Consider the following 26082-nt stretch of genomic DNA (forward strand, 5'->3'; position numbering starts at 1 on the left):
TCAGTCGCTTGCTAGGACTGATAACAGATTAGTCAGACGTAGAGGTGTCACCTGTCCCCAGAGCGGCAGATTGCTCGCTTGAGTGGTTCGTGTTGTGCTAGGCAATTTGCCACATGAGTTCCGTCGTATGTCCCTCCAGATACGAGTGATATTTTCGATTTGCTAGAAGCCAGCGTTGCTCTATATTTCAGTTTTAGGTTCGGAAAGCGAAAATAATTCACGTAAAATTATTATCTGTCCAAAAGTGCGTTGGTATCTTTTCGCGGATTAAAAATCGAAAATTTTGCCTCAATGGGACTGTTAAATTGGAGCATGTGAAAGCGGCCCAATGCGGGATCAGTAAACTGAAATTGTTTGCGAGTGATCGAATTAGAAGAGCGAGAAGTGCGTAATTATTGTTAATGCAATTAGTGAGTCATTTCTAATGAGCTGTGTTTACATTGGCCGATATTTGATCAAGTATTATTCATATATTATTGTGTGTGTTTGTGCGGTTAGGGGTAACCGATAGTATCATTGGATGGCAGAGGGGGTAAGAGTGTGGTCTAGATGTGTGTATGTACTACTAAACCCTAAAAATGTGTGTCCCCCCGCTTCTATTTTTTGTGGAAAATGGAATTATCTTGAGTTTCTACCTTCTTCGTCAATATCTTCTACAAGACTTCGATTTTAAATTATCTTTCATGGAATGCAATGCGTCCTCTACACTTCATTCCCGTGCCATTGTATACAAGGTTCGCTCTGGTGGTGTTTCATTAACTTCAAACGACGGGGGAACATATTCTGTAGATCTGTAGATGTGCAATGATAATTGCGATATTTTTCTAGCTTATTATAGTTGCCATTATCTCCTAGTTTAGTTAGTTTAACAGGGGGGAGCCGCAGCTCCAAGCACTCAGGCCATTGTTAGGTCCATTGTACTACCCGCGTAAATCGCCTATTCAATGGCTTCCCGCCTACGGTGTTCGCAAGCTTTAGCAAATCTGAGAACATTCTCCGGAGGCAGTGAGTGTGCAAGTTCTTCATTGAAGAAAACCTTGCCAAGGTGTCTCCGTCTGAGATCTGAGGATGCCGGGCAGCTGCATAAAAAGTGCAGGTCCATCTCCTCCTCCTCCTCGTCACGTTGGCTGCACATAGCCGAAACCACTACCCCAATATTTTCCACATGATAGTTTAAGGAGCAGTGTCCCGTTAAAAGCCCTACTAGGGTTTTCATGTCCCAGTTCTTAAAGGACAACAAAAATGCCGCTCTAGTGGCCCTAGGCTCTTTCACAAGGATTTTCGCATGCTGGCAAGAGTCCAAATTTCTCCACTCGGCTGTGTGAATCCTTACAATTTCACCCTTCAGAGTAGACTTGTCAGTAGATGGTCGGATTCCAAGAGCTGGTTCTGGCCCCACCATTGTGGATCCACACCTTCGGCGAGCCAGTCTGTTTCGGCGAGTCGGGCACCCACATCAGGAATGTTTCGTTCAATCGGTCAAGTTTCAGCAACACCTGATGACAACTCCACGCCAGTTGGGTTGAAATGTCGTTACTATTTAGTGCTAATAATGCCGCCCGACTGTCGGAAAAGATTCGAATGGTGCGACCCCTCCATTTTTGTCGCAGACATTATTCTGCTGCCAATGAAATGGTATATATCTCCGCCTGGAATATGGTCGTCATTTTTCCTAGGGGTCGGGCCAGTTCAATAATCGGATTCTCCGAGAACACCCCTGCGCCCGATCCACCCTACATGACGAACCCGTCGGTAAAGATTATTAAGTCTGTAATCTGAAAAGACTCATGGCCACTTGTCGACCATTCTTTCGGTGATTACGATAGTGTATGCCTTTCCAAAGACGAATCTAGAAACCATATGATCGGTCGGCATCATGGCTACCGGATGTTTTTCAAGGAATTTCCAGATAAGCGCATGCCCGTTTAATTGGCCGCCTTTCCACGCCCCAATGGTATCGAGCCTATATGCGTCGTTGGCTGCTTTCCGTTTCACCTCCAAGTGAAATGGGGGGTAAATTTAGGATAGTTTCAAGTGCCGCAGTCGGCGTAGTACCCATTGCTCCAGTAACACTTAGGCAACCAAGTCTCTGAATCTGCGTTAGCAGCTTCCTACTGTTAGCAAAGTTCAGTCTTGGCCACCAGACCATGCATGCATACATCAAAATGGGTTTTATTATGGATGCATACATCCAGTATATCCGTTTTGGTGAAAGTCACCAGGTCTTACCTATCGCATTCCTACAGCACCAGAGCAATCTGCAGGATTTCTGATATTGTTCCTGGATATGGTGCTTCCACCTTAGCTTAGAGTCGAAATGTACTCCTAAGTACTTGACTGTTTGTGCCAGCTGGATTTCCACCCCTGCTAAGGTGGGTAGCATGGGTGCCCCACTTGACGTTCCTAGTGAACATAACTAGTCCAGTCTTCCTAGCGTTCACCGTGAGTCCATTGCGGAGGCACCAACTGTGGATTTCATGCAGAGTTGCATGCGAGCCGTCACATACTGTGTCCGCAAACTTGCCGGCAATTATTATGGCTAGGTCGTCTGCAATACTTGCGCGAAGACTTTTTTGTTCTCCAGGAGCCACAGCAAGGTATCCATTACCAAGAGCCATAACAGCAGAGAGATAACACCTTCCTGTGGGCAGCCCCTGAGGCATCCTGCTTCAATAGACTTCTACCGACCGATATGTGGATTTTTCTCCACTCTAGCATGTGAAGGATCCAACTGATTAGAAGCGGTTCAATTCCATGCTGTCTTGCCGCATCACAAATTGCCGCGAAGGAGGCATAATTGAAGGCACCTTCGATGTCCATAAATCGTCGACATCGTATTTTCAATTTTTGCTGTAAGTTCATGGAGTGCTATCTCCGTGGATTTGCCTTTCTGGTAGGCGTGTTGCCTATGGCGAAGTGGCCACTTAGGAATATATATATTTTATATTAGCAGAAAGCACGTTAGACTGATCGGTCGGAAGCTTTTTGCGTCTGTGTAGGTGGGTTCCCCTGGTTTGGAATGAATAACACCTTCACATCACGCCATTTAATTGGAATGTTAACGTATGCTAGGCATGCGCAATATATATTTCGAATATGTAGACCCAGGGCATCCATCCCTCTATTTCTAGCGCAGGGATGATGCCATCCGAACCTGCAGACTTGTATCTATGGAACGGTTTAAATGTCCATTTTATTCGCTCTAGTGATACTACTTTGCATGCCAGATTCCAGTCTCCCATTTGAGGGTTATATACACCTGTTGGCCCCAAGATTAGCTTTTGAATGCTGCCTGGAAGTACACTTCAAGCAAATGGTTTGCCATTTCTTCATCGCTTTCTGTGTCCTGTTCTGTAAACATAGATAACCCAACTGCTAGCTACGTTTTTTGACCAGAATCGCAAAAGTGTGTCCATGATGATCGTTTAGCCGATTTTATGCTCTTCTTTAGAGCCTTCTTTGCCTCTTTATAGCGATTCCAGCTAGTGCCTGAATCACACTTCAGAGCACGATTGAGGAGCATCCTTGCAAGGACGACAGTGATGTCGTTCTCCTCTGTTTTATCCGAGTTCCACCATGGTGTTTTACCCTTCTTTGGCATCTTGAGTATACAGCTTTCTTCAAAAGCTTCTTTCATGCTAGTTGTTATCATCTGGGTTGTCTTCTCAATTTCAGAAATGGATTTGATGGGCTTTGTAGGGATAGTGACTCGGGTGCTCAATTCTATTTGATACATCACTCAATCTGTCTTCCACAGATTCCGAGATGGAGTGGGTGGAGGTGGATCCATGCCCATTACGAAATCAATGCGCCTGTGATCCGATAGCATGATATCGTTTAATACTCTCCACTTTTCGATCAGAGCCGCGATGTTAGGAGATGCCACCGTAATGTCGATGACCTCTCGCCTGACCACTTTGAAAAAAGTGGGTCCATTACCCAAATTAAGGATCTGCAAATTAGTTCCCTACTAGATACTCCAGTAGTCTCGGTTCTCTTGCATTGATGTTGGAACTTCCCCAGCATATGTGGTGAGCGTTGACATCACATCCTATTACCCCTATGCCTCTACTTTTGGCATATTGGATAGTTCTGATGAATGTTCCACCTTCTGTGTCATACGGAAAATATGCAGAGCACCATAGTATCTCTTTATCTCCCTGTTGACTTTTTGTGGTTAGTTTAGCCGATGTGGTGTCGCTATCACATAGGTTGTTCACCAAATTAGCCTGGAAGTCTTTTGAGACTACCATGAGGAGCGGCGTCGATCACTTCTATTGACATACAACAGGTCAGCATGTTGTAAATAGGCCCCTGACTACCCCACGAACAACCCACGGTTCTTGTATGAGGTATATAAATGTCTTGCAGCTGTTGATCCGCTTTACAACGCTGCAAATTTATTTGGGAAATGTCGCACTTCATTTACGTTTCAGATGAAGATGATTTTAGGAGCCGACACTTGTAACGTGACGGTCCCTAGCCCATAGTAGAGCCGGCAGCCCGATTTTTCACGAATCTTCTTAATATCGGGTTCGGGAACGCCGATAGTGAGAAAAGTTCTAGGCCTATTGGCTCTCTCTCCTGTTTTGCTGCCTAGCAGCAACCAGGTGGAAGTGATGAGGTTGTTCTGCACACCAAGTTGTTTCAGAACCCCAGCACCATTCTGCTCTTCTTCTGGAAGCCAGAGGAAGCACTTTTTGATCGATGGATGCTCAGAGACCCTTTTCAAGGTTAGTCGCGCACCCTTCCGCATCGACATCCTTGAGGGAGGAGCAGTACTGCCTGAGCCACTCGTTCGCGTCCTCGTCGGCAAAATTCAGCTGTGACATTTTACGATATACACCTACCGACTCAAAGCAAAGCTTAATGCCTTGCGCGGATGCAGCCCTTACAGCTAGGAGGAGATTCCTCTTAAGCTGTTCGCATTGCTCGGTATCGTAGCCGGATGGCTAAGAGTCGTCGTACAGGACCCATCCTTCGGCTTTGATAGCCTTGGCTGGAAATGACGGTCTAGACGTTGTGGGCCGAGCTCTCTTTGCTGCCTTTTGTGTCGAAAAGATAGGATTGTCCGAGGACCGCTGCCGCTTCGGTTTCCTCCTAGCCGCAGGTGCCCCGAACGCTCCTTTCCCCTCAACCCTGGCACAGCTCTTGGGTTGTGCGTTGCCCGGAGGCGGTTTTCCCGAAGGCGGTTTGCCCAGAGGCGGCTTGCCCGGAGGCGGTTTGCCCGAAGGCAGTTTACTTATCGTGGACAGCTGCTTACCCATGGGCAAGACTTTAGCCTCAGCAGGTGCGCCGATTGGAGCCTGGGGTCAGGAGTGCTGACAGAAGGGGCCTGCTTCGGCTCGTACGGTAAGGACTGGGTCCCAATTGGATTGGTTCCCACCAGAGTAAGTGGAGAATCTGAGTCTAGACTCATGTTCTCCATCGATGAGCTCAGGGTTGCTCGTTCACTCGGGGTTGTAATGTCCAGTGTAGTAATTTCTTACTATTTTCAAAATCAGAAAATTATATTTCTCAAAAAATGTATGCACTTAATTCGCGAGTAGGATATCTTGCGAGAGGTTAAGCTTGTCTGAGCAAAGTCCTACTCTTTCGCCGGACTCATTGTTGCTCGGGCTTTTCGTGATTATTGGCTCATGTGATATTGCCATTCCGCTCTCTATAGAAGCTTCATAAGCTTCGTTTTTCTTGTTAATCGCCTCCAAGCAAACCTCGTTGAACGGTTGTAACGGTTCTTCCGTTCTAGCTGCACTCTGGGCCCCATCTTCAATTTTTTGCCACATTTCGTCACTATTTTCTTCAGGACCAGCACGAGGTAGTGTGCCGAAATGTGCTTGGATTGTGAACATGTACGCCACTTTGTCTGTGTCGTCTTTCAACTTTTCCATATTGATTTTAGGAGTCCAGCTCCTGTTACAAGCAGATTCGTTCATTAATCGATTAGAAATCAGTTATCAGCTGCCTAAATGTGTGGTTTATGACAAAGGAGTCACTGAATTCTCTGCTTCTTCGCTTTTTGTCGCTGGTAAATATTGTGTAAGGCTCGCAATCATTTACTTCGCTCCGGAGCCATTTCGTTTCTTGGAGCGCAAGGATGCTAATGTTGCTACGGAATACTTCCAAGAAAAACTCTCACAGTGCATCCGTTCGAAAAATGGGTCGAACATTCCATGACCCAAAAGACTAGTCCGTGTGACCCTGGCGAATTCGTTGCCGTTTGATCGGTCCAATCTGAAGTTGTATCCTGAGATCTTGGACACGTTAATTTTTTCCGAGAAAGTTTTGTCAGCGCTTTGCTCAACCCTTCTCCAGGAGGGCCCGTCTGGATGGTTTTTCCTATTTTAAGATGCGGAAAAGCCGCCTTCAGCCTTCTCCATGTGCTGTTTTGATGGCAAAACACCCAGTGGTCACTGTGTGAAGGTGGAGGTATGATTCGATATCAGAGCCGTCGATTTTGAAATATAGGAGACGTTTCACAGGATTTGTGCTTACCGTGTACCAGGTCACGGTGTCGCCCTGTGATCCTATCATTTGACCACGTATTTGATTTGGAAATGCTATATATGGATAGTGTGCAAGATTCGATTATGTTGTCCTATGCTCTTAACCAATTAACCTATTAGTTAATTGCATTTTATGCTAACGTTCATTTAGATGAAAGCTCCAGTCCTCGCCACCAAGCACAAGTCTTGCCTCTTTTTTTACTATGAGGTCCGTATGTGGCGAGTAGCGACTCCAGGTCAATAATAATTGTTCCCTTCATGGCATCTATACTGCATAGGTAGCAGAGCGTTTGTAGCTAGGATAGTCTCTTAACAGCTTGCCTATGCTCCATGTCTTTCATAGTCAGGCACGGGCTTCACCATGACTTGGTATATCCAACACACCATGTGTGGTATCGAATCCATGTTTTCCTTTCGTCCTTTTTTTGTTGCGTGTCCGCTTGCTTTTGTTCAGTGCATACTCCAAATGGTTGTTCTAGTGCACCTCTGCGGAAGCTGTTAACCGGGAAGGGATGGGCGCCAGGGGAGTTCTTCCAACTTTCTCTATTGTTGAATGGGAGGACACTGATCTTCTTGGGTTTTATCGTGAAACCGCTTCATTCTGACTACTCTTCTACTAGACTCAGAGCTTGTTGTATCAAATTTCAGATCGATATTGGGTTACTGTGTAACATTCTCTGGAAGTGAACTTTTCAGTTCGTCATTAAACTTTTCTGAACTTGATTTTCTCGATTTTTTAATTTGAAAGTTAGATTCATTGTTGGCTTAACATTGATTTATCCTTTTGAATATTTTGCTTGGCACTAGAAGCGGACGTCCATTTACTACGTTGCAATTTCACCAATCAGAAGAACAGAGTTTCTCCAGGAGTGAGTGACAAGTCTTTTCGCCAACAGTTGACCAGCATGCACTCGTCCTTCTCTCTTTCTTGACAACTCCCTTTGCTTATACTTCAGTGAAAATGATACTTCATGTTTGTTACTGTTTTCTATCCATTCCATGCATATGCACTCTCAGAAAATATATATATAATATAATATATATATAGGGAAAAATCCAAGCTTTAACTGAAAAGTCGGAAAGTCGGATACAAAAATAGAAATTTTAGTCGGAACTTCATCATTATTATCGGAGTTCGACTAAACTCAAATTGTATTTTCATTTATAAATAACTAAGCACACTCGAATGGTGCACGTGAGGGTATTCATACCAAAAGAAGGATCAATAAAGGAACCATAAACCCTTTCATACTTAACACGTTGAACTGTTTTTCTTTAATTAATTTGGAAGCTCTAATTTCAAAAAGTACCATGGCGGTGCATGGATGCCTTAGAATGTGTTGCTATTCCGGGTATAGTCATTTTGTAATTTTGCCTTCTATTCATTGTCCATAATTGCATCTCCATCATAATCGTATAATATATACAAATTTATCTTAAAACTGTTTTTCTGTTAACTGCTCTGCACAAATAATTCCCGTCATTAAAATAATTAAAATTTTGCATGCATTACGATCGGCCCCTGCTAGCGCCTTTCCAGACTTCTATCTACCTCTCGATTAAAAGATAGCGGAATACGTTTCAAAATCAATTTAAGACTGATTCGATGTCAATGATGTAAGAGAGGCTTTGCACATTTACAATGCTATAATGTCGTGACTACACTCGACGGAAATTGGATGAAATCACTTTTATTCGTAGAAGTTAGACCCGAAGCATATTTAACTGCAAGTGATTTAATGTTGAATAGACGAGGTTTAAAAAGAAGTTAAAGTTTAAACCGCAGAATATAAGGGACTTTCCAAAGTCAGGACAAAGTTTTCACACGGGCAAACTGCAATATGATCGTAGCTTATTGAGTGGGACGTAGCGCGTTAACCGTGCTAACACGCTGTCGTTGCCGGTTCACTGAAGTTTGCTTCAGTTCATTGCAGGCCTTCCCGAAAGCGACCTACTCGTAGGCTACTCCAGGATAATGGATTTTATTATATGCCATACCTAGCAACGAAGTTTTATTCCTTTCAGAAAATGTGACCTATTCACTGTGACTTTCGCCTTCTAATCAACAGATATCTGACACATAGACCGACGCAATTCTATATACGTGGCCTCCTCCAGGATTGCAGTAGCTTTTGATCAAGGTTTTATGGGGCATAAAAGTCCGTAATGATCCGGAGATAATTCAAGGCTGCACAGAAGATGTTCAGAGGAAGAGAAAGGAAGATCCCCCTTGGGTCCAGAATCTTTTGAAGGGTCGGGAATATAGACTTTCATGAAATAAAAGGATTACGGGGAGCCCGGAAAATTTTCGCTTAGGCCCGGATTATAGCTTTTCAAATCAATGATCAGCAGATTTTCCGGATTGGATCCGGTCCTACTTGCCGAGTTCTCCACATGCAAGAGTAAGGAAACTTAAGGTGTAAAAGTGGCAGTGTTCTTATTAGAACAGCAGGGTACGTTCGTTGACACAATCTTAATCTGAAAAATAGGACCTTGCAGAATATGTTAATGAATTAAAGGCGAATAGTACCTAGAGCTCTTGGGGCAAAACCATCACTGACAAGTTTTCATTACTTCGTTACTTTTTAAGGCGTTCTTCTATTTGAGGGAGCAGTCCTTACTAGTATGTTATAGGTGGTAAATACAGTATTTACAAGAAGTGTTTCCGGATGTAGGATTGCGGTGAATTGCTTTTTCCACCTCTCTCGCTGCTCATTATAGTTGATTATCATTAAAATCCAAGTTTCCGTTGTCAGCCAGATCTTGTAGCATTTCGGAGCAACGCCTATAACTTCATCAATATTTTAGAACTAATTGCTTATGTTTTTTGCGTAGCTGAACAAAACCCGGATCGTAGAAATGGCCTGTATAGCTGGCCACACACAATCAGTCAGTAATGCCTGAACAGTCCAACGTTAACCGGAAGCCGGATCATGGGTAGAATATGGCTGGCTCGTAAATCTGGATTGACTGATTATCGATTCAAAACCAAGCCGGCCATCGGAAAGGAGATTAGACAAATCAGTACCTGTGTGCGTAAATACGCCCAGCCAACGCGGTAGCCACTCAGGCCGATTAAGTAGTGTGGCCGGATTCTACGTGCATCTCAATCACAAAACTATCTCAAATGTGTCTCAACGCCTTTCACGATCAGAATTGTACAGATAATGTTGTCCGGCTTGTCAGTGCGTGAATGGTGGTTTTAGTTCAACAGGCGGCCGGATAGATTGTGGAGTCGGAGGCGGAAATTGGGAAATCAATGCTTTGCACCCTTGTGAGCAGACGCAGTAACGACATGCAAGAGAAGCTAAATTACCATCAAATAATGTTCCCTTCCGAGGCCGATATCGTATTTTTGCTGCGCATATTCAGAACGATACTTCTAATTCTACTGCTTGTTTATTATTATTTAAAGGGAATTCTTTAAGGTGAATTGGCTTTATTGGTTACAGTATTTTACGGTCTTGATTGTCTAACTAACATATCATGTAATATGATATATGGATGATTTTAGATTGACAATGATCTCCCTTAGCTCATCATTAGCTCCGTGGATCTTCCGTTGACATCCAATTGTCCTTTGATTGAGTCCAGTTACGAATCATTTAGCAGCTTGAAGTAATTCCCATTTGGGAGTTTATCTAGCATTACAGAGTCATAGTCTAGTTTATTGAGCTGGCGTAGGGAGTTCTTATCTCCTTGACCCATTGTGGATTATTGTGGTCTGTTTTCTTTGATAATTTTTCTTATCCCGGGGCTGGCTTTACCTTCGGTCTCATTACTCAGCTATCTTACTCCTGCTTGAATATTTACCATGATTCCTCCTGCTGGGTTTATTAGAATAATGCCATTACTAAGTACATTGAGTCTCTTTTCTGTGGAATCGAGAGATGAGTACTGAGGACCAATATTCAATACTTATATATGCCAGAATAGCTACACACTGTGCTCAATTCAAACTTGCAGAAGTTTAGAAGGATATTGGCTCTTCGATTTCGTAGTCCTAAATAGCCCTAAGCACTTAGCTTTTAGCGAAAACGGGTAGCAAAAAGGTTCCCCCAGGCCGGTGTTTTACAAAATTGGATATGCATGTCGGTCTCCCGTTTTTGCATTATTTTTTTCATTTAGTTTTCAAAGTGATTGTACTTCAGTTTTCTCCAATATCACATTTAAAGCTGTGTGCCTACAAAAGCGGGACAGCATTAAAAGAAACACAACATCCATTCCGGGTCAGGGTTTGAACGCAGGTTGACGTTCTTAACCTTCATACACTCTTTGGTGTCACTCGCGTCATGTATAAATACTTCGTGAAAGCATAAAAATGATAACCAACTTGCTCGTAAAATTGAAAAAGTTTGGAGAATAAGCGACATACTGCCAAGGAATACGACACGACCTCGGAAGAAATAGGGTCTAAATAATAGCCATACTGCTGCTGGCGCCAAATAACCAGGCTGTGTGTTGGCCGAAACCGAAAAATAAAGTTAATTTCATCTCAATTTTTGAAAAGCTACTTAGGGTTTGTATTCCCAGACTATATCCGAAGTAAACCCTAGAAGAATCTTTGTGTAGATCATTTGACTAATGGAACCACACCAAGAGCGACCGGGGAATAAGTCATACGGCAGTGCAACTGGAAGCTCTTTTTTAACTAGGCAGGCGGAAATATATATGGTAGAAAAGAAGATATGGCAGCCATTGCCGCAGATAGAGTAGGCCAAAACTTCAGACAGCTTTTAGGGATATCGAATTGGTGGACCTCGCCACAAAATAGCGATGTCTGGAGTTTTTTATCAAGACAGGCGTAGTGTAGATACCGGCTGTTGCACCAGTGATGATAATGGTGATTAACTGCCAAGTAATTCCCTTTCAGGTAAGGAGGGAGTCTGTATGATATCGGTAACCCCAAGAATAGGTTGGCTTTTAAGTTGCGCAGCGAATGCGGTGGTCTAACAAACTTTTATATGTGCATAGCCGAATCAAATACCGGCATAGGGGGACGTACTGTCGAACGACAATCGGGTCCCGTAAATGAATGGTATTGACTTTGATTATTGAAGCTCGCCACCCTTGCGAGAAAATGCGAACGCATCAAATTGTGGTCTCGCTTGAGGTAGATGCTAGCGCCTCTTCTTTGTCGGACACTGAAAAGATAGTTTCTAAATCTTCTGCTGATCGCGATGTCGTCGATGTTATTAGATATATGTTGCCGGTCAGTTGAGACCCAACTTACCTTATAGTAAGCTCTGTGCTCAAACAATGAGTCACCAATGTCGAGGTGGTGGAAGCTGCATAAAGAAGCCACAAACCTTTCACCATTATCGTGACGGTCCTCAAGACCTTATCTCTCCATAATATGTTCGAGTAAGGTTTTATCAGACCCCACCTTACATTATGTTGTCCCATCACGATCGCAATATTACCTTTAGGAAGCCTCTCCTGAATACCATTGTTTCACGTTTGCAACAAAGTCTCAGTTGGTGCGTAATATCGCACTATTGGTAAGTTCCTCATCCTGCGCCAGAATCATACAGCTAGTATTCTGCCTGACACCTAGCGCGTGATCATCCTGATACCAGCGCTTACGTTCCAAAATCGCGGTAAAGACAAAGCCCGACATGTTTGCCAAATTATGGGGAGTTTGCTTTGTAAAGAAGATCTTCCCAGTCTTAGGGGTGTAGCTAGTAAACATTCTGGCAAGCTTTACTCTTATTGTCCCACATATCCTTTAAGGGCTTTGAAGAAAGTGCTCACGCGTATTGCCCAATTGTGGATGATATGGAACGGAGGAGATATATGCTTTCCTTTTAGGTTACTCAGGCTTGAGAAGAGACACACAAACACCTTAAGTTAAAGAGATAATAGGGGCGCGGCCCTCCCCATTTCGCTCAGTTTTGGGGTAGTGCTTTTTACACACAAAATTTTGTTTCTGTGTTTTATCCAGAAGGTTTGGATACTGCCGGTTCCCGGACTATGAATGAAAGTAACAAATTTACGTTGAAGACCGAAATAAGAAGCTTCTAGTAGCAACATTTCGTTACTTCAAGATCGAATTTGTGAGTTGTAATTTGTGCTTTTCCTTTCATTACGACTAGATTTAACAGGGGGAGACCCAAGAGAAACGGGAATTTCGTCATAACTTCTTTATTTCTCAATATTTTTGCACCAAATTTTAATCACCTTCAAAGTATTCGCCTTGGACTACAACCCACTTCTCCAAACGATTCTTCCATTGTTCAAAACATTTTTTAAAATCACTCATCGGGATGTCCTTTGAGCCTTCCAGCGATTTTTGTTTCACCTCCTCCATAGCGGCAAAACACGTTCCTTTCATATTCCTTTTGAGTTGTATCCATAGTACCATGATTCATCACCAGTAATCACCTTGAAAAAAATTTCAGGGTCCGGTTCGAGCTGATTTTGAAGTTCAAAACATGCCTGAAGTCGACGCTCTGGCTGCAACCCTTCTCATGTGCAAATCTTTGGATAAAATTCTCTGAATTGGACTCCATGACTTTCCCGACATCTCACAGAGTTGATCAATGGTTCAGCGACGGTTTTCACGAACGAGGGCAGTGACTTTGGCGACATTTTATCAGTTCTTGACGTTGATGGGCGTCCTGAACGAAGTTGGTCTTCAATAGATATTTCTCCATTTTTAAAACGTGAAAACCAATCGAAAACTCTGGTTTTACTTAAGGCAGCATCCCCATAAGCAGTCTTAAGCATTAAAATTGTTTCCGGGGCCGATTTCCCCAACAGAAAACCAAATTTCACAGCCGTGCGTTGTTCTCGACAATCTGCCATTATGTTTTACTAAAAAAAATCTCACAGGCGAACCGATGCACTCGCAGCGACACAACTTCGCACACTGACGCAGGTGGCGTAACACTAACGGACATGTGGTCACACAATAGGTTCCCCCACTCTCCCCCCCCACCATAGCGTAATTCCCGGAACTTATGGGCCCCCCTCGTATCAGTTATTTCAAAGATCCTTAGAACCCTTGGCTCATTACCCTGATTCCCTTATGGATGCTACTCCGAAGTCGTTTTTTAAAGCTGCTTTATGTAATTATTTTAACAACTGTAAATTGTCACATGTAGACAAGACAGTTTCTCATCATAAAAATCCAACTGAGGTCCCAGTTGCTTCAAAATTTTTTCGTCAGATGGACATCAGAATCTCTTTTAGGCGTAAGGGGAAATATATCTTAATTGACACTGATTACAACCGAATAATTCATTTCATTTAACATACCAGAATTAGTCAATAAGCTTAAATTCACCCTCAATTTTCGAGCTGAATTCATGAAATTTTCCTCGAGTGTTTTCTCAATAAGAAGTTCGTGCATTTTGCAATCGACGACGATAGCTTAATGACGCTAATCATTGTTAAAACGAATCATTCTTAATTTATTATTTGCTGTGCCTTATCTTGTGTATCTTTCGTCTTACAGGCCTAGAAGACATTCACTGAAAGTCTCAATAGGAAACACACCTAAATCCGTAGACTGAGTGGTTGGGGATCCGCATCCAATAGATACCAGTGACTAGAATCGATGTACGACCGCCGTGGGGTTAAGAATTAAGCACAGTGCAAAATCGTGACCGCACTACTTAGTATTCGACAGTGAGTGTGGCGGTTTAAGTAGTACTAAGGCCGCGCTAGAACAATGTGAGCATAGCGTAGTCACTGTGACGCTTTAAGTTTACAAATTAGAAGACAATACGCGAACGGCTGGCGGACGCTTGGATTCGGAATCGGAATCGGAAAACCTAAAAATCGAAAGTGGCTCGTATTGGATACCCACGAACAAGATGTCATTTTCATTGAACAAATTGAAGTCATTACTGCCGGGCCACCGGGCGTCTGGAGGTCGGTACGACAACAGACATTCGGTCAGCCTCGAGCCGGAGGTGGGTTTTCAGCTGACCCTTGATCCGGGCCCATGCAGGGCTAATGGGGCCCAGGTCAGCGATGGTGCCAGTGGCGAATCCAACAAGTACTCGAATGGAATACCCGAGCTCAACGTGCATCTTATTGGCGCTCGGCATCTGCCCTCGTTATTCGGATTGAAAACAGTTCAGGGGTACGTTATCAAGGTAACATCAACAGTGGAGCCTCAGTTCCTTACTAAGTTCTAGTAAAAACAAATCAATCGGCTTAACGGATTTCCTTCCAGTGAGTTCCAATGGTTATGTTTCTGTTTTCAGGTGAAAGTCTTCCCTGGGTCGACTCGTTACGAGAGCACAATACAAACTTGCACGTGGCCGAAATTCAACGAGAACTTCAAGTTCCCAATGGGTTCTGAAACAAAGTAAGTACAGCCCATACGGAAATTTAGATACAAATTAAATTCAGTTTAGCGATAGCTACTACACAAGGTCAATAGGTTTGAATGTGTGATGGGCAAGGTCGGAAATTCCATTGGAACTTTAATCAGCTTAGATATAAATGCAATCTTTTTTGAGGAAAACCAGAATCGGAAGATATTTCCCGGTTTTTAATAAAAATGACTGCGTGTACATTTTTTTGAACCGATGAAATTTTCCTTTCCAATCAACCGCGAGGGGTGACTAATGATTTGAGGCGGTACTCAGAAGAAATATAATTACTTTAGCTAAACCTATAAATCGTATAGTGAAATTTTCCTAGGAGTAAGAAGGGTGAATATTTGCGAAGTTGGGTTGATTTGAGATACTTTTCACTGAACTGAAAATGCTGCGAATAAACTTAAATTTTATGAGATCATCATCATAAACGGCGCAACAACTGGTATACAGTCTAGGCCTGCCTTAATAAGGAACTTCAGACATCCCGGTTTTACGCCGAGGTCCACCAATTCGATATCCCTAAAAGCTGTCTGGTGTCCTGACCTGCGCCATCGCTCCATTTTAGGCAGGGTCTGCCTCGTCTTCTTTTTCTACCATAGATATTGCCCTTACAGACTTTCCGGGTGGGATCATCCTGATCCATACGGACTAAGCGACCCGCCCACCATAACCTATTGAGCCGGATTTTATCCACAACCGGACGGTCATGGTATCGCTCATAGATTTAGTCATTGTGTAGGCTACGCAATCGTCCATCCTCATGTAGGGGCCAAACATTTTTCGGAGGATTCTTCTCTCGAACGCGGCCAAGAGTTCGCAATTTTTCTTGCTAAGAACCCAAGTTTCAGAGGAATACATGATGACTGGCAAGATCATTGTCTTGTACAGTAAGAGCTTTGACCCTATGGTGAGACGTTTCGAGCGGAACAGCCTTTGTAAGCTGAAATAGACTCTGTTGGCTGCCAACAACGCAAGACGAAGTACTACATGTCTTGCCTTCATTAATGTGCAGCCCGAAATCTCGCACCTCCTTCTCGATCCGGATAAAGGTAGGCTGGGTTGTTCTTCCCATAATATCAATATTGTCAGCGTAAGCCAGTAATTAGGTGGACTTAAAAAGGATCGTACCTTTTGCATTTACCTCAGCATCACGGATCACTTTCTCGAGGGCCAGGTTAAAGAGGACGCATTCCCTTGTCGTAGACCGTTGTTGATGTGGAATGCGATTGTGAATGATCCTGCTGCTTTTATCTGGCCTCGCACATTGATCCGGGTCAGCCTAGTCAGTCTTATAAGTCTCGTTGGGATACCGAATTCTCTCATGGCCGCCTACAGTTTTACCCTGGCTATGCTGTCATAGGTGAATCGATGAAAAGATGGTGCAACTGTTGTCCATATTCCAAAAGTTTTTCCATCGCTTTCCGCACAGAGAAAATCTGATCTGTTGCTGATTTGCCTGGAGTGAAGCCTCTCTGGTACAGGTCAATGATGTTCTGGGCTGTCCGGCCTAGCAAGATAGCGGAGAATATCTTATAAATGGTACTCAGCAACGTGATACCGCTATAATTGCTGCACTGTGTGATATCTCCCTTCTTATGTATTACACAAATAATACCTCGTTGTCAATCGTCGTTGTGATGCGCTGTTCCATATCTTGAGCATCAGTTGATGAACCACTTGTTTTAACTGGTCGCCTCCATATTTAACCAATTCGGCTGTAATTCCATCGGCTTCTGGCGACTTATGATTTTTTAGCCGATGAATTGGACAGACTGTTTCTCCTATACTAAGTGGTGGCAATATTTCTCCGTAGTCTTCAGTTGACGGGACCTCCAACTCGCCGATGTTCTGGTTGTTCAGTAGCTCATCAAAGTACTCAACCCATCGCTCTAATATGCTGACGAAAATCAGATTTCCCTCTTTGTCTCGGCAGGATGAGCATCGAGGTGTATAAGGCTTCATCCTGCTGACTTGTTGCCTGGTGCGGTTGCTCCCTGTACTTTTCGAGTTCACAGATTTGTTGGTTCTCCCAGGCTTCCTTTTTCCGTGTGTGAAGTCGTTTCTCCGCTCGACGGAGTTCGTGATAAGTCTCTGCGCGTGCCCGCGTTTTTTGAGAATGCAACATTACTCGGTATGCGGCATTCTTCCATTCCGTTGCTAGCTTACATTCATCGACGAACCAGCTGTTCCGATTCCTTTTGCGGCTGGGGCCAAGTATGTTTGTGGCCGTATCAATAATAGCGTTCTTCAGATGGTTGTGAAGATCATTTGTTGATGCTTCATCTCCAGGTCCTCTGTTGACTGCGGTTATTGCGGCATCCATTTCCCTCTTATAGGTGTCGCGGAGGGTTGTGTTGTGGATGGCTTCAGTGTTCACTCTCACCTGATTGTCAGAGGGGATTCTAGGTGGTATTGTTATTCGAGCTCGGAGTACCATGCCAACGAGATAGTGATCCGAGTCTATATTGGCCCCCTCTATGTTCTGACATTCATCAAGGCTGAGAAGTGGCGGCGTTCGATCAACACGTGGTCAATTTGGTTGAAAGTGATCCCGTCTGGAGAGGCCCACGTATGTTTGTGGACCGCTTTCCGCGCAAACCAGGTACTTCCACCAACCATTTCGTGTGACCCTGCTAATTGAATAATCCGCAGTCCGTTATCATTTGTTTTTTCATGTAAGCTATAGGAGCCAACGTATCGTCTGAATACGGGCTCCTTCCCTATTTGGCTGTTAAAATCCCCAAATATGATTTTAATATCATATCTAGACAGGCTTCGAGGGTTCGTTCTACTGCCTCGTAGAAGGTATCCTTCTCCGACTCTGCAGTCTCCTTTGTAGGGGCGTGAACGTTGATGAGACTTATATTTCTAAACTTGCCACGGAAGCGCAGAGTGCATAGCCGTTCGCATATGTTTTCAAAGCCGATAACAGCAGGTTTCTTTTTTTGGCTGACTAAGAAACCTACTCCGAGCAAATGGTTTACTGGATGACCGCTATAATATATGGTGTAGTGGCTCTTCTCCAGGAAACCGGTCCCTGTCCATCACATCTCTTGTAACGCTGTTATATCAGCCCTATATTGGGACAGGGTATCGGCTAGGGTATCAGCTTTACCTCTGTATAGGGAACGCATGTTCCATGGGAAAATGCGCAAATCATTAATCCGTTGTCGTTGCCGGATTTGTCGTTGTAAAGTCCATCCTGCCCGAGGCTCTTTTCGTGGCTTCGTGACATCGGTTTTCCGTGTAGGGTTGTCAGCCCTACCCAACCTCCAACCTGGAGGACCAGTTGGTACAATTTTTCCTGGTTTTAGGCGCGGGAGAGTCGCCTTCATCCTTCTCCGTCTGCAGCTTTTCGTTAAGAAAGAGCTCCCAGCGGTCACCACGTGGAGGTGGAGATAGGGTTTCTGGAATGGAATCCAACTATTACTAACAAATTTATAGAAGATCAAATTTCTGTATTCTACATGAATTCATTGTATTCGGAAGGTCCTGATTCCGCCTTCTATTAATGGCTGGCTGCACCAATTTGAGAAGGAGCTCACCCCGCCATTAGTAGATGGCTCCCTTGGCCTGCAATACAAATAGTTGTCGCTTGATGGCACTTACAACGCTTTAGTTAGTTCAAAATAATATTTGCGAATTAGCTTCAAAAAATATAAAAACAGTCATCACTGTAAAATCCTCAATATTCATATTATGAGCAGGCTTAAAGTACTGGCGGTTTTAAGTAGGATATAATTCGCATCCTTGTCGTGTTGGCGATTATATAAAAAGGAGCCATTTAAATCTGTTGCTACTTTCGGTGATGCTGCTCCCAGGGCAGAGGTGAGGCAGCGTCTGATGAGTTGTCTCTGCCCTAGACGAAACCCTCAGTCATTAAAATTTTTGGAGGTTCAAATATGTCGGAAGGCCCTTGATCTTCATTTCAAGGAATGCTACTACATCCAATGCTGCAACTACTCTTGCAGCCTGATCTCTATCTTGTGGATACGTCTTGCGAGAATTGCAAGTACCTACCTACACATATGCATCCTCTATTCTTCTTCTTCTGTGGCGCTATAGTGTGAAGTCGGTCCTTGGCCACTATTCTATAATAATAATCGTTGGCGCAACAATCCATATTGGATCAGGGCCTTGAAGTGTGTTAGAGCACTTCATTCAAGACCGTTACGGTACACTACAGTATATTGTCGGAGACAATGTGGTCAGCATTGCGCTCGCCCGAGATTATTACCCTGATTTGACTCAGGTACTCATTCACAGCCGAGTCGACTGGTATTCGACGTCAAATCACGATACAAAACCTACTGCTACCAGTGAGATTTGAACCGCGACCTTCCGTACGACAGCCTTGTGCTCTAACCACTCAGCTATCCGGATGACTATTCTATAAGCTGTTAGACTTATTGTGATTTTACAGTTGACTAACCTACCTTATTAGGTTATGCTTCCATTTCCTTGCAGGTATTTACACCAGAACAAGAGTTGCTGTTGTCTGAATACTTAAAATCGGCTGCAGATGTGTACTTTGGGCTTTCACCGAAAGCTTGCATTTCAGCGGGATGTAATACGACTCCCCCTTTCTTTATTTTTCCAATATAACAAGTTCTTCTTCTCCTTGATAATCAGAACTCTACTTGTCTATTGAGGCTCTTGATTTGTTCAAAGAAAGCGGGGTTGTGGTTTTATCATTTCCTCCGCACTGCAGCCACAAGTTACAACCTCCTTTGGACACGAGTGTTTTCGGGCCGATGAAAAAATATATTAACTCTGCCTGTGACTCTTGGATAAGGAACATTCCAGGACAAAGAATGACCATTGATCAAATTCCATCAATAGTAAACATTGCATTCCCATTTGCTTTGATTCCCTCCTTTCAATCCAGACATATTCGATGACTCTGAATTTATGACTTCATCTGTTACTGATCGCCCCCCTTTGATATCAGTAAATGATCCTTTTCCTGCACTTCCTTCAACGTCTACACATTCTGTAACACCTGAAGAAGTATGTCCATTACCAAAAGCAGGGCCAAGAAAAGAGTCTAATCGTGGAAGACAATGGAGAAAGCCGAACTTTTAACGGACACACCAGTCAGAAACTTGCTGGCGGCTGAAAGAAATAAAAAAAGAAAAGATCAACAGAAAATAAGAGGAAGAGACCATGTTTTTGATTATATTTAATACTCGTATTCAATTGTTTTTATTAAGGTTTTGTGTAAAACAAAACCTTATTAAAATCAATTTACTGTCTGTCTACCACACGCACTTTTCTCCAAAACTAAACCGATCGAAACGAAATTCGGGGGCAGATGGGAACTATGAAATCCCACGCATACAGCGAGTGGCATAAAATTAGGTGGAGTTTAAAGGGGGGTTCCCCATACATGCAAAAGGGGGATTCAAAAAAATTTATCACCGGATATAGTCGTATAGGGTATCAAATGAAAGGCCTCCGAATCCAGCGTATCAAGCCACCGTTGTTTCGGCCGGCTTTTTGGCTGCTTACCGTTGACTTCGATGTTCAGATCAATATTGGTAAGAGAATTCTCGTTAGCGTGAATTACGTGACCACACCATCGAAAACGCCTCACTCGCAGTTTTTCCACGATAGGTGCAACCCCATATCGCAGATATCCTCATTTCGGACGTGATCAAAACGTGACACGCCACCAGTGTAATGCAACATCTCTCCATTACTGCAAGACGCCGTTCATTGTTTTTTATAGTCAACCAACACTCAGAACTATAGAGAGCGGCAGAGAGACGATATTGCAATAAATTTTAGATTTGAGACGTGCGCTGATACGTCGATAACAAAGAACACCAGTTGCGGAATGTCACTTTATCCAGGTTGTCATTACGCAGTTTTCCATTGGCTGATAGCATTGACCCGAAATATTTAAATCGCTCAGTTCTGGGCAGGTTACTGCCATTGCCAGAACTGAGCGATTTATATATCTCGAGTCAATGCTATCAGCCAATGGGGAACTGCGTTATGCTCCTCACATAGGGAAACACAAAACCTTTTATACCTGAAGCGTCGAGCTTCCGGTTTACCGACTTGTTTACTATATTTCGAAATGAAGTGTTTTTTCTCGAACTATATCTACTTTTCTTTACCTTTAAATGACATAATTGTCAAGTTATGCCGATTTACCCCAACATACATGCCAACTTTCCCACACCTGGCGTTAATTGGAAACATATGAAGAAATATTTAGAATTAATAGCCATCTGCGAAAAGAAAAAAGTATATAGAAGGTTCGTCACATAAGTTAAATACAATACCTTTATATCTAAAGTGCTCAGCTTCCGGTAATTCCGACGTTATTCATTTATGAACGTTGACTTTAAAGTTTTCATAAACTCTTGCCTTTAAATTCGTCGAAACCTTAAATCTATTTAAACATTATTCAATTCCATAATAATTTCAAAATGTTCACTTAATTTTTCTTTTGTCCTCCTCGTCGTTTATGTGCCCAGGCTGTCGTGCTAGTAAATAAATTTTTGCCTAGCGAATCGGTCTAGGCAATTGCGAAAAATGCAGCATGAAATTATTTTAGTCTATGATGAAAACTTTTTCAAGGAAAGAAGGGTTTAGGTTCTGTTGCTTGATTTCCGATGATTAGCAGAATCAGCTTGTCGGGAGCTGAGTTTTGCAGGTTAAATCGAGTAAATCAGTGTTCATTTGTTCGAATTGGGGAATCTTAGAAACGGGGTTTCCTGAATATTTCAAGCAAGAGAGGTCTCAATTGAGTAGCCATCTAGCCGGAATTTTGAGGTGTTCTTCGCTAGATTTTTCATTTTGTATTTTAGCTTCTGGTACGGTCCTACACAACGGCCCAAGGACACAGGCAAACACTTCCAAAAAAACATATTTTTCTTATTAAATCAGTTTGGAATATTTTTTTATAAAATCAGTTTGGGTTATTTGGTTGAGAGGAAGGAAGGAGGAGAGGAGGAAGGAGTATCAAAAGGTGCCTGTGTTAGGAATTAAGATGGATTTTTTCACCGAAGATTGTTTTTATTCTTTTCGGCTAGCTTTATTTGGGTGATATAATTCTTCAAAGTCATAATAAAAACAGCTACCAAAAACCTGTGAGTCATTTTGAAGCTTTCTATGAGATTGTTTGAAAGATGGTTAAACACGTTAGTCCTAGCTTCAGTTATGAACTCCAACTGCTTCCAAACATTGATACTTATTGAACATCGTAGTAGTTGATTACCTACTGCTAGCTCAGAATGCCATATCATCTGGAAAAACCACAACTTTGAATTGCTTTTTTTTTAATAACCAGAAAAAATATAATTTATTCAGCTCAAAAGGTATCAACAAATATCTTGAGGTGTAAATCTGCATATTCATTGTTATGATTAATTCAACGTAGATCATTTTTTTCACTTGAAAAAAAAAGCAAGGGTAAAGTTTGAAATATCACCGTGATTGTAGCGTACTATTTCTTGGATTCTAACTAGTTTCAACTTGATGAGGCTGAGTACAAGCAAGAAATATACGACTAAATTGAGGAAAGACTAGGTCATGCTTTGAAAATCGTGTGCATTTGTGCAATGCGCAATGCATTATTTACTTATTAGGTGTTAGTTGAGAGATTCAGTGAAGTGACTGCAAAGTTTGCTTATTGTGAACAATATGCCGTCAACTTAGTGCCTTAGTCTTATTATAATTGGACGTATCTATGTGGTATAATATTGCCATCTACGAAGTGTAGTTGTTAGGGGTCCTAAATATAATATTTCGTATGGGATGCCAACGTAATTTGGATTCATATTTTGGTGAAATATTCAGTGAAGTGGTCATAATAGGTGGCGTGAAAGGGTTGCAATAGGTGACATGAAATCCTAATATTTCTACACTTGGTAGTATAGCAAGCAGCTAGTATTCGGTGTTTCTTTTATCAAAATTTCCTTTATGTGCCCTTAGCTAAAAATATATTTTCTTTTTAATTTCCAGATCATCTATCAAACGATACACCAAAGAATATAGTCCAAATGAACCGCTACCAAAGAAACTCTTCGAAGGTCAATTCCTCGTATTTACTGTTTACGCATTATTGGAACTACCTGCAGGCGTAAGTACGATATACACATAGCATTTTTTACCTTACTCTGATAATGACATAGTTTTTTTATTTTTAAACTCAGCAAGGCTTCAACCGTTTCTCTGGCGTTTATAGATCCTTGAAGGAAAAAAGCAATAGTCTTATACCAAAAAATAAGGTTGCTTCGTCTAGTAACGATAAGAAAAAGGAGAGTGTGCCAAAAACAGAGGAAACTAATGCGGTTTTAACAGCAAGTGAATCGAAAAGGAATGTCGGTAAGTGATTTTGTTAAACTGTCAAACTACCAACATTTTCGAAGATGTCACAGCCGGGATTAATCAGCGTTAGCTTCTCCTTCCCGGGCTATGGTTCACATTCTTGTTCCGCCATAGATGTCTCTACTTGGCTTGCGCTTGTCCCTCTGCTGTAGGTTTATCACTTACATATATAGCATTGAGTGTATTGTTATTCTCCATGATTGAGTGAATTTTTGTCATTAATATAAAGTTCCATCTTTATTAGCCTTTTTTTCGGCATTGATTCACTCCCACACTTCCGACATGCCGCTGCCTATTGCTGACTGAAATATAATTTGTCCTTTGCTCAGCGACAGGTAGATTGTAAGGTCAATTCGTACTGAATGTGGTCAACCGAACTTGTTTGCAAAACAAAACCTTATCAAAATCAGTTCAATATCTGTCTGTCCGTCTGCCTTGTTTTTTTTTTCCTTTTATACGTTGGAAGGTGTAAGAGTTCAAAACCTACCGCTGGCTCCTGCATACGGTTATGTGAGACTTTCACTCACTAAAACCACCTCCTTCTCCTTCGCTTACTCCGCGGGACTGCCATTTCGGTAATACATTGCGGGGCAGGATCAGTTATGAACTGCGGCTTCTGTCGTTATTTGTAACTTTCCTCTGAACCTCTGAAGGCGATCCACAATCTGCTGAGGATTGTGCCGCCCTCCAAGATGTTTCAGAGGCTAGCATGTGGTCTATGATATTCTCGGGTGTCAACCGTGCCCCGGCGTCAATTTTCGCCTCCGGTCTGTGTGCGGCGAACCGCAGGCAGTTAAAAACAACATGCTTCGCATCTTCCGGAATCATCACGCATATCGGGCAATACGGGGAGTCGTCACGCCCGAAGCGATAAAGGTATGCACGGTACCCTCCGTGTCCGCTTAGGAATTGAGTTAGGCGGTAACTAACCTCACCGTGTCTTCGCTTGATCCATTTAGAGACATCTGGAATAATCCTGTGTGTCTAGCGTCCTTTAGGTGAATCATCCCATCTTTTTTGCCATTCCAAAATAGATTCACTTCGTGCCAATTGCCCACGATTCGTATAGGACTCGCCGATTGCATATGATGGGTCATAGAGGCGTCGACCCTCGTTCGTCAAGATGTCGATGGGGATCATCTCTGCTATCACACAAGCCGCTTCATCTGAAATTGTACGGTAAGCGCATGACGTTCGCAATGCACTCAATCGGTATGCAGCTGCGATGTTTCTTCTGTTTGCTTTACCTTCAAAGACGATGCCCAGACTGGAGCTGCATAAAGCAAGATGGAGCTAACAACATTCGAGAACAGGAGCCGACAGCTCTGCCTAGGACCACCTATATTTAGTAGCATTCTTGTCAACAATGTAGCCACTCCGGAAGCCTTGGTTGCTAAATGATGGGACTTGAATTTCAGTCTTTGGTCAACCATGACTCTTAGGTATTTAAGCGTTGGTTGCGACTGTATGATGTGTTCACCAATCGTGATCTTTATCGATGTCTGCTTCCTTCGCTTGGTAATCAAGACTACCTCGGTTTATGCTCCGCGAGTGTCAGACCGGCTTCCTCTAGCAAGACCTGATTTCAAAAACTGCCTCCTTTATGAGTATCTCGATCTCATCAATGTCTTGTCCCACGATAGTTACTCCGATATCGTCTGCGAAGGCAATGATGGTCACTCCTTTGGGTAGTTGCAACTTTAGAATTCCGTCATACATTATTATCCACAGGAGAGGACTGAGGACTGATCCTTGTGGAACCCCGCAGGTTGTTGTATACGTCTTAGGTCCATCGTCCGAATCGTAACACAATATCCTCTCCCGGAGAAATTCCTTGACTATGTGCAACAGATATTTAGGAGTGCCCAATTTGCCGCAATTATTTTGCTCCATTTTGCCGTATTAAAGGCATTCTTCACGTCGAGAGTAACTACCCCGGAAGATTGGCCTCCATTGTTTTTTCCGCAATTTCCGTCGCTGTGCTGATGACGTTGACAGTAGATTTTGCCTTTCGGAATCCGAATTGCCTGTCTGAGAGACCACCCTCCTTTTCTATGATTAGTACAAGCCTATTGAAGATCACCCGTTTGAAAAGTTTGCCGATGCAGTTTAGTAGGCATATAGGTCTATAAGACGAAGGATCATCCAAAGGTTTATTTGGCATCGGGATTAGCATAAGCTCCTGTTTCCTCCACTCTTCCGGGAAAATCCCATCTATGAGGCATGTCGTAAATGTTTCAGCGAACCACCTTGGAACTGCCTCGACGACCACTGTCAGTGCTTTATTCGGAATGCCGTCTAAACCTGGGGCTTTATTTTCGGCAATCTTCTTGACGGCTTCCAGGAATTCTTTCTTGGTTACCTCGGGAATTTCACCGGGATCAACCTGGACAGTGGGTAGGTTCGACTCACTTGAAGCTTGTGGGAAGAGAGTGCTAATGATTTCCCGCAGCAAATCAGGGTTGGTGATCGGCGGTGAGCGCTTTCCCTTGATTGTTGCCATAACTGCCTTGTATGCACCTCCCGATGGGTCGAAGTCCGTTTCCTTGCATAACCTCTTCAAGGGTTCAGTTTTGCATCTAGAGATCGCTGCTTGCAATTCTTTCCTCGCCTTCTTATATTGGTTGTGCAACTCTTCAGACTCAGACCGGTTGCTGCTACGTTGGTGTGTCTTCTGGCTTTAAGGTAAACTTTACGAAGTTCTTGGATTTCGGCATTCCACCAGAAGTTGAGCATTCGTTTTTTGAGTACCGTGCGGCTAGGCATGTAAGCGTCACAAGCTTTTTGTAACTTTTCAAGGACCTGCGCCACCTTTTCTCGTGCATTTCCCACCAGCATCGCTTCCTGCAGAAGTATTCTCTCAAACATTTCTTCATCAAGTTTTTTGAAGGTCCAAC

General features: G+C 43.0%; 1 protein-coding gene across 4 annotated transcripts in view; it reads left to right on the forward strand.

Moving 5' to 3' along the window:
* The first annotated feature begins 20 nt into the window (after positions 1-20).
* Positions 21-26082, forward strand: part of LOC119649258 — a 38323-nt gene continuing 12261 nt past the window's right edge. Inside the window, exons 1-5 of one of the 4 annotated variants that reach the window (XM_038051344.1) lie at positions 21-384; positions 13966-14611; positions 14723-14826; positions 22820-22941; positions 23015-23182. In XM_038051344.1, the coding sequence (XP_037907272.1) occupies positions 14327-14611; positions 14723-14826; positions 22820-22941; positions 23015-23182 (679 nt within the window). In that variant the 5' untranslated portion in view covers positions 21-384; positions 13966-14326. Of the gene's footprint in view, positions 411-514; positions 533-13965; positions 14612-14722; positions 14827-22819; positions 22942-23010; positions 23183-26082 lie in introns of those variants that run through there. The other 3 variants (XM_038051342.1, XM_038051341.1, XM_038051343.1) reach the window with 3 other exon arrangements.

Source organism: Hermetia illucens, chromosome 2 (genome assembly GCF_905115235.1).
Source record: "Hermetia illucens chromosome 2, iHerIll2.2.curated.20191125, whole genome shotgun sequence".
Classification (NCBI taxonomy): Eukaryota; Metazoa; Arthropoda; class Insecta; order Diptera; family Stratiomyidae; genus Hermetia; species Hermetia illucens.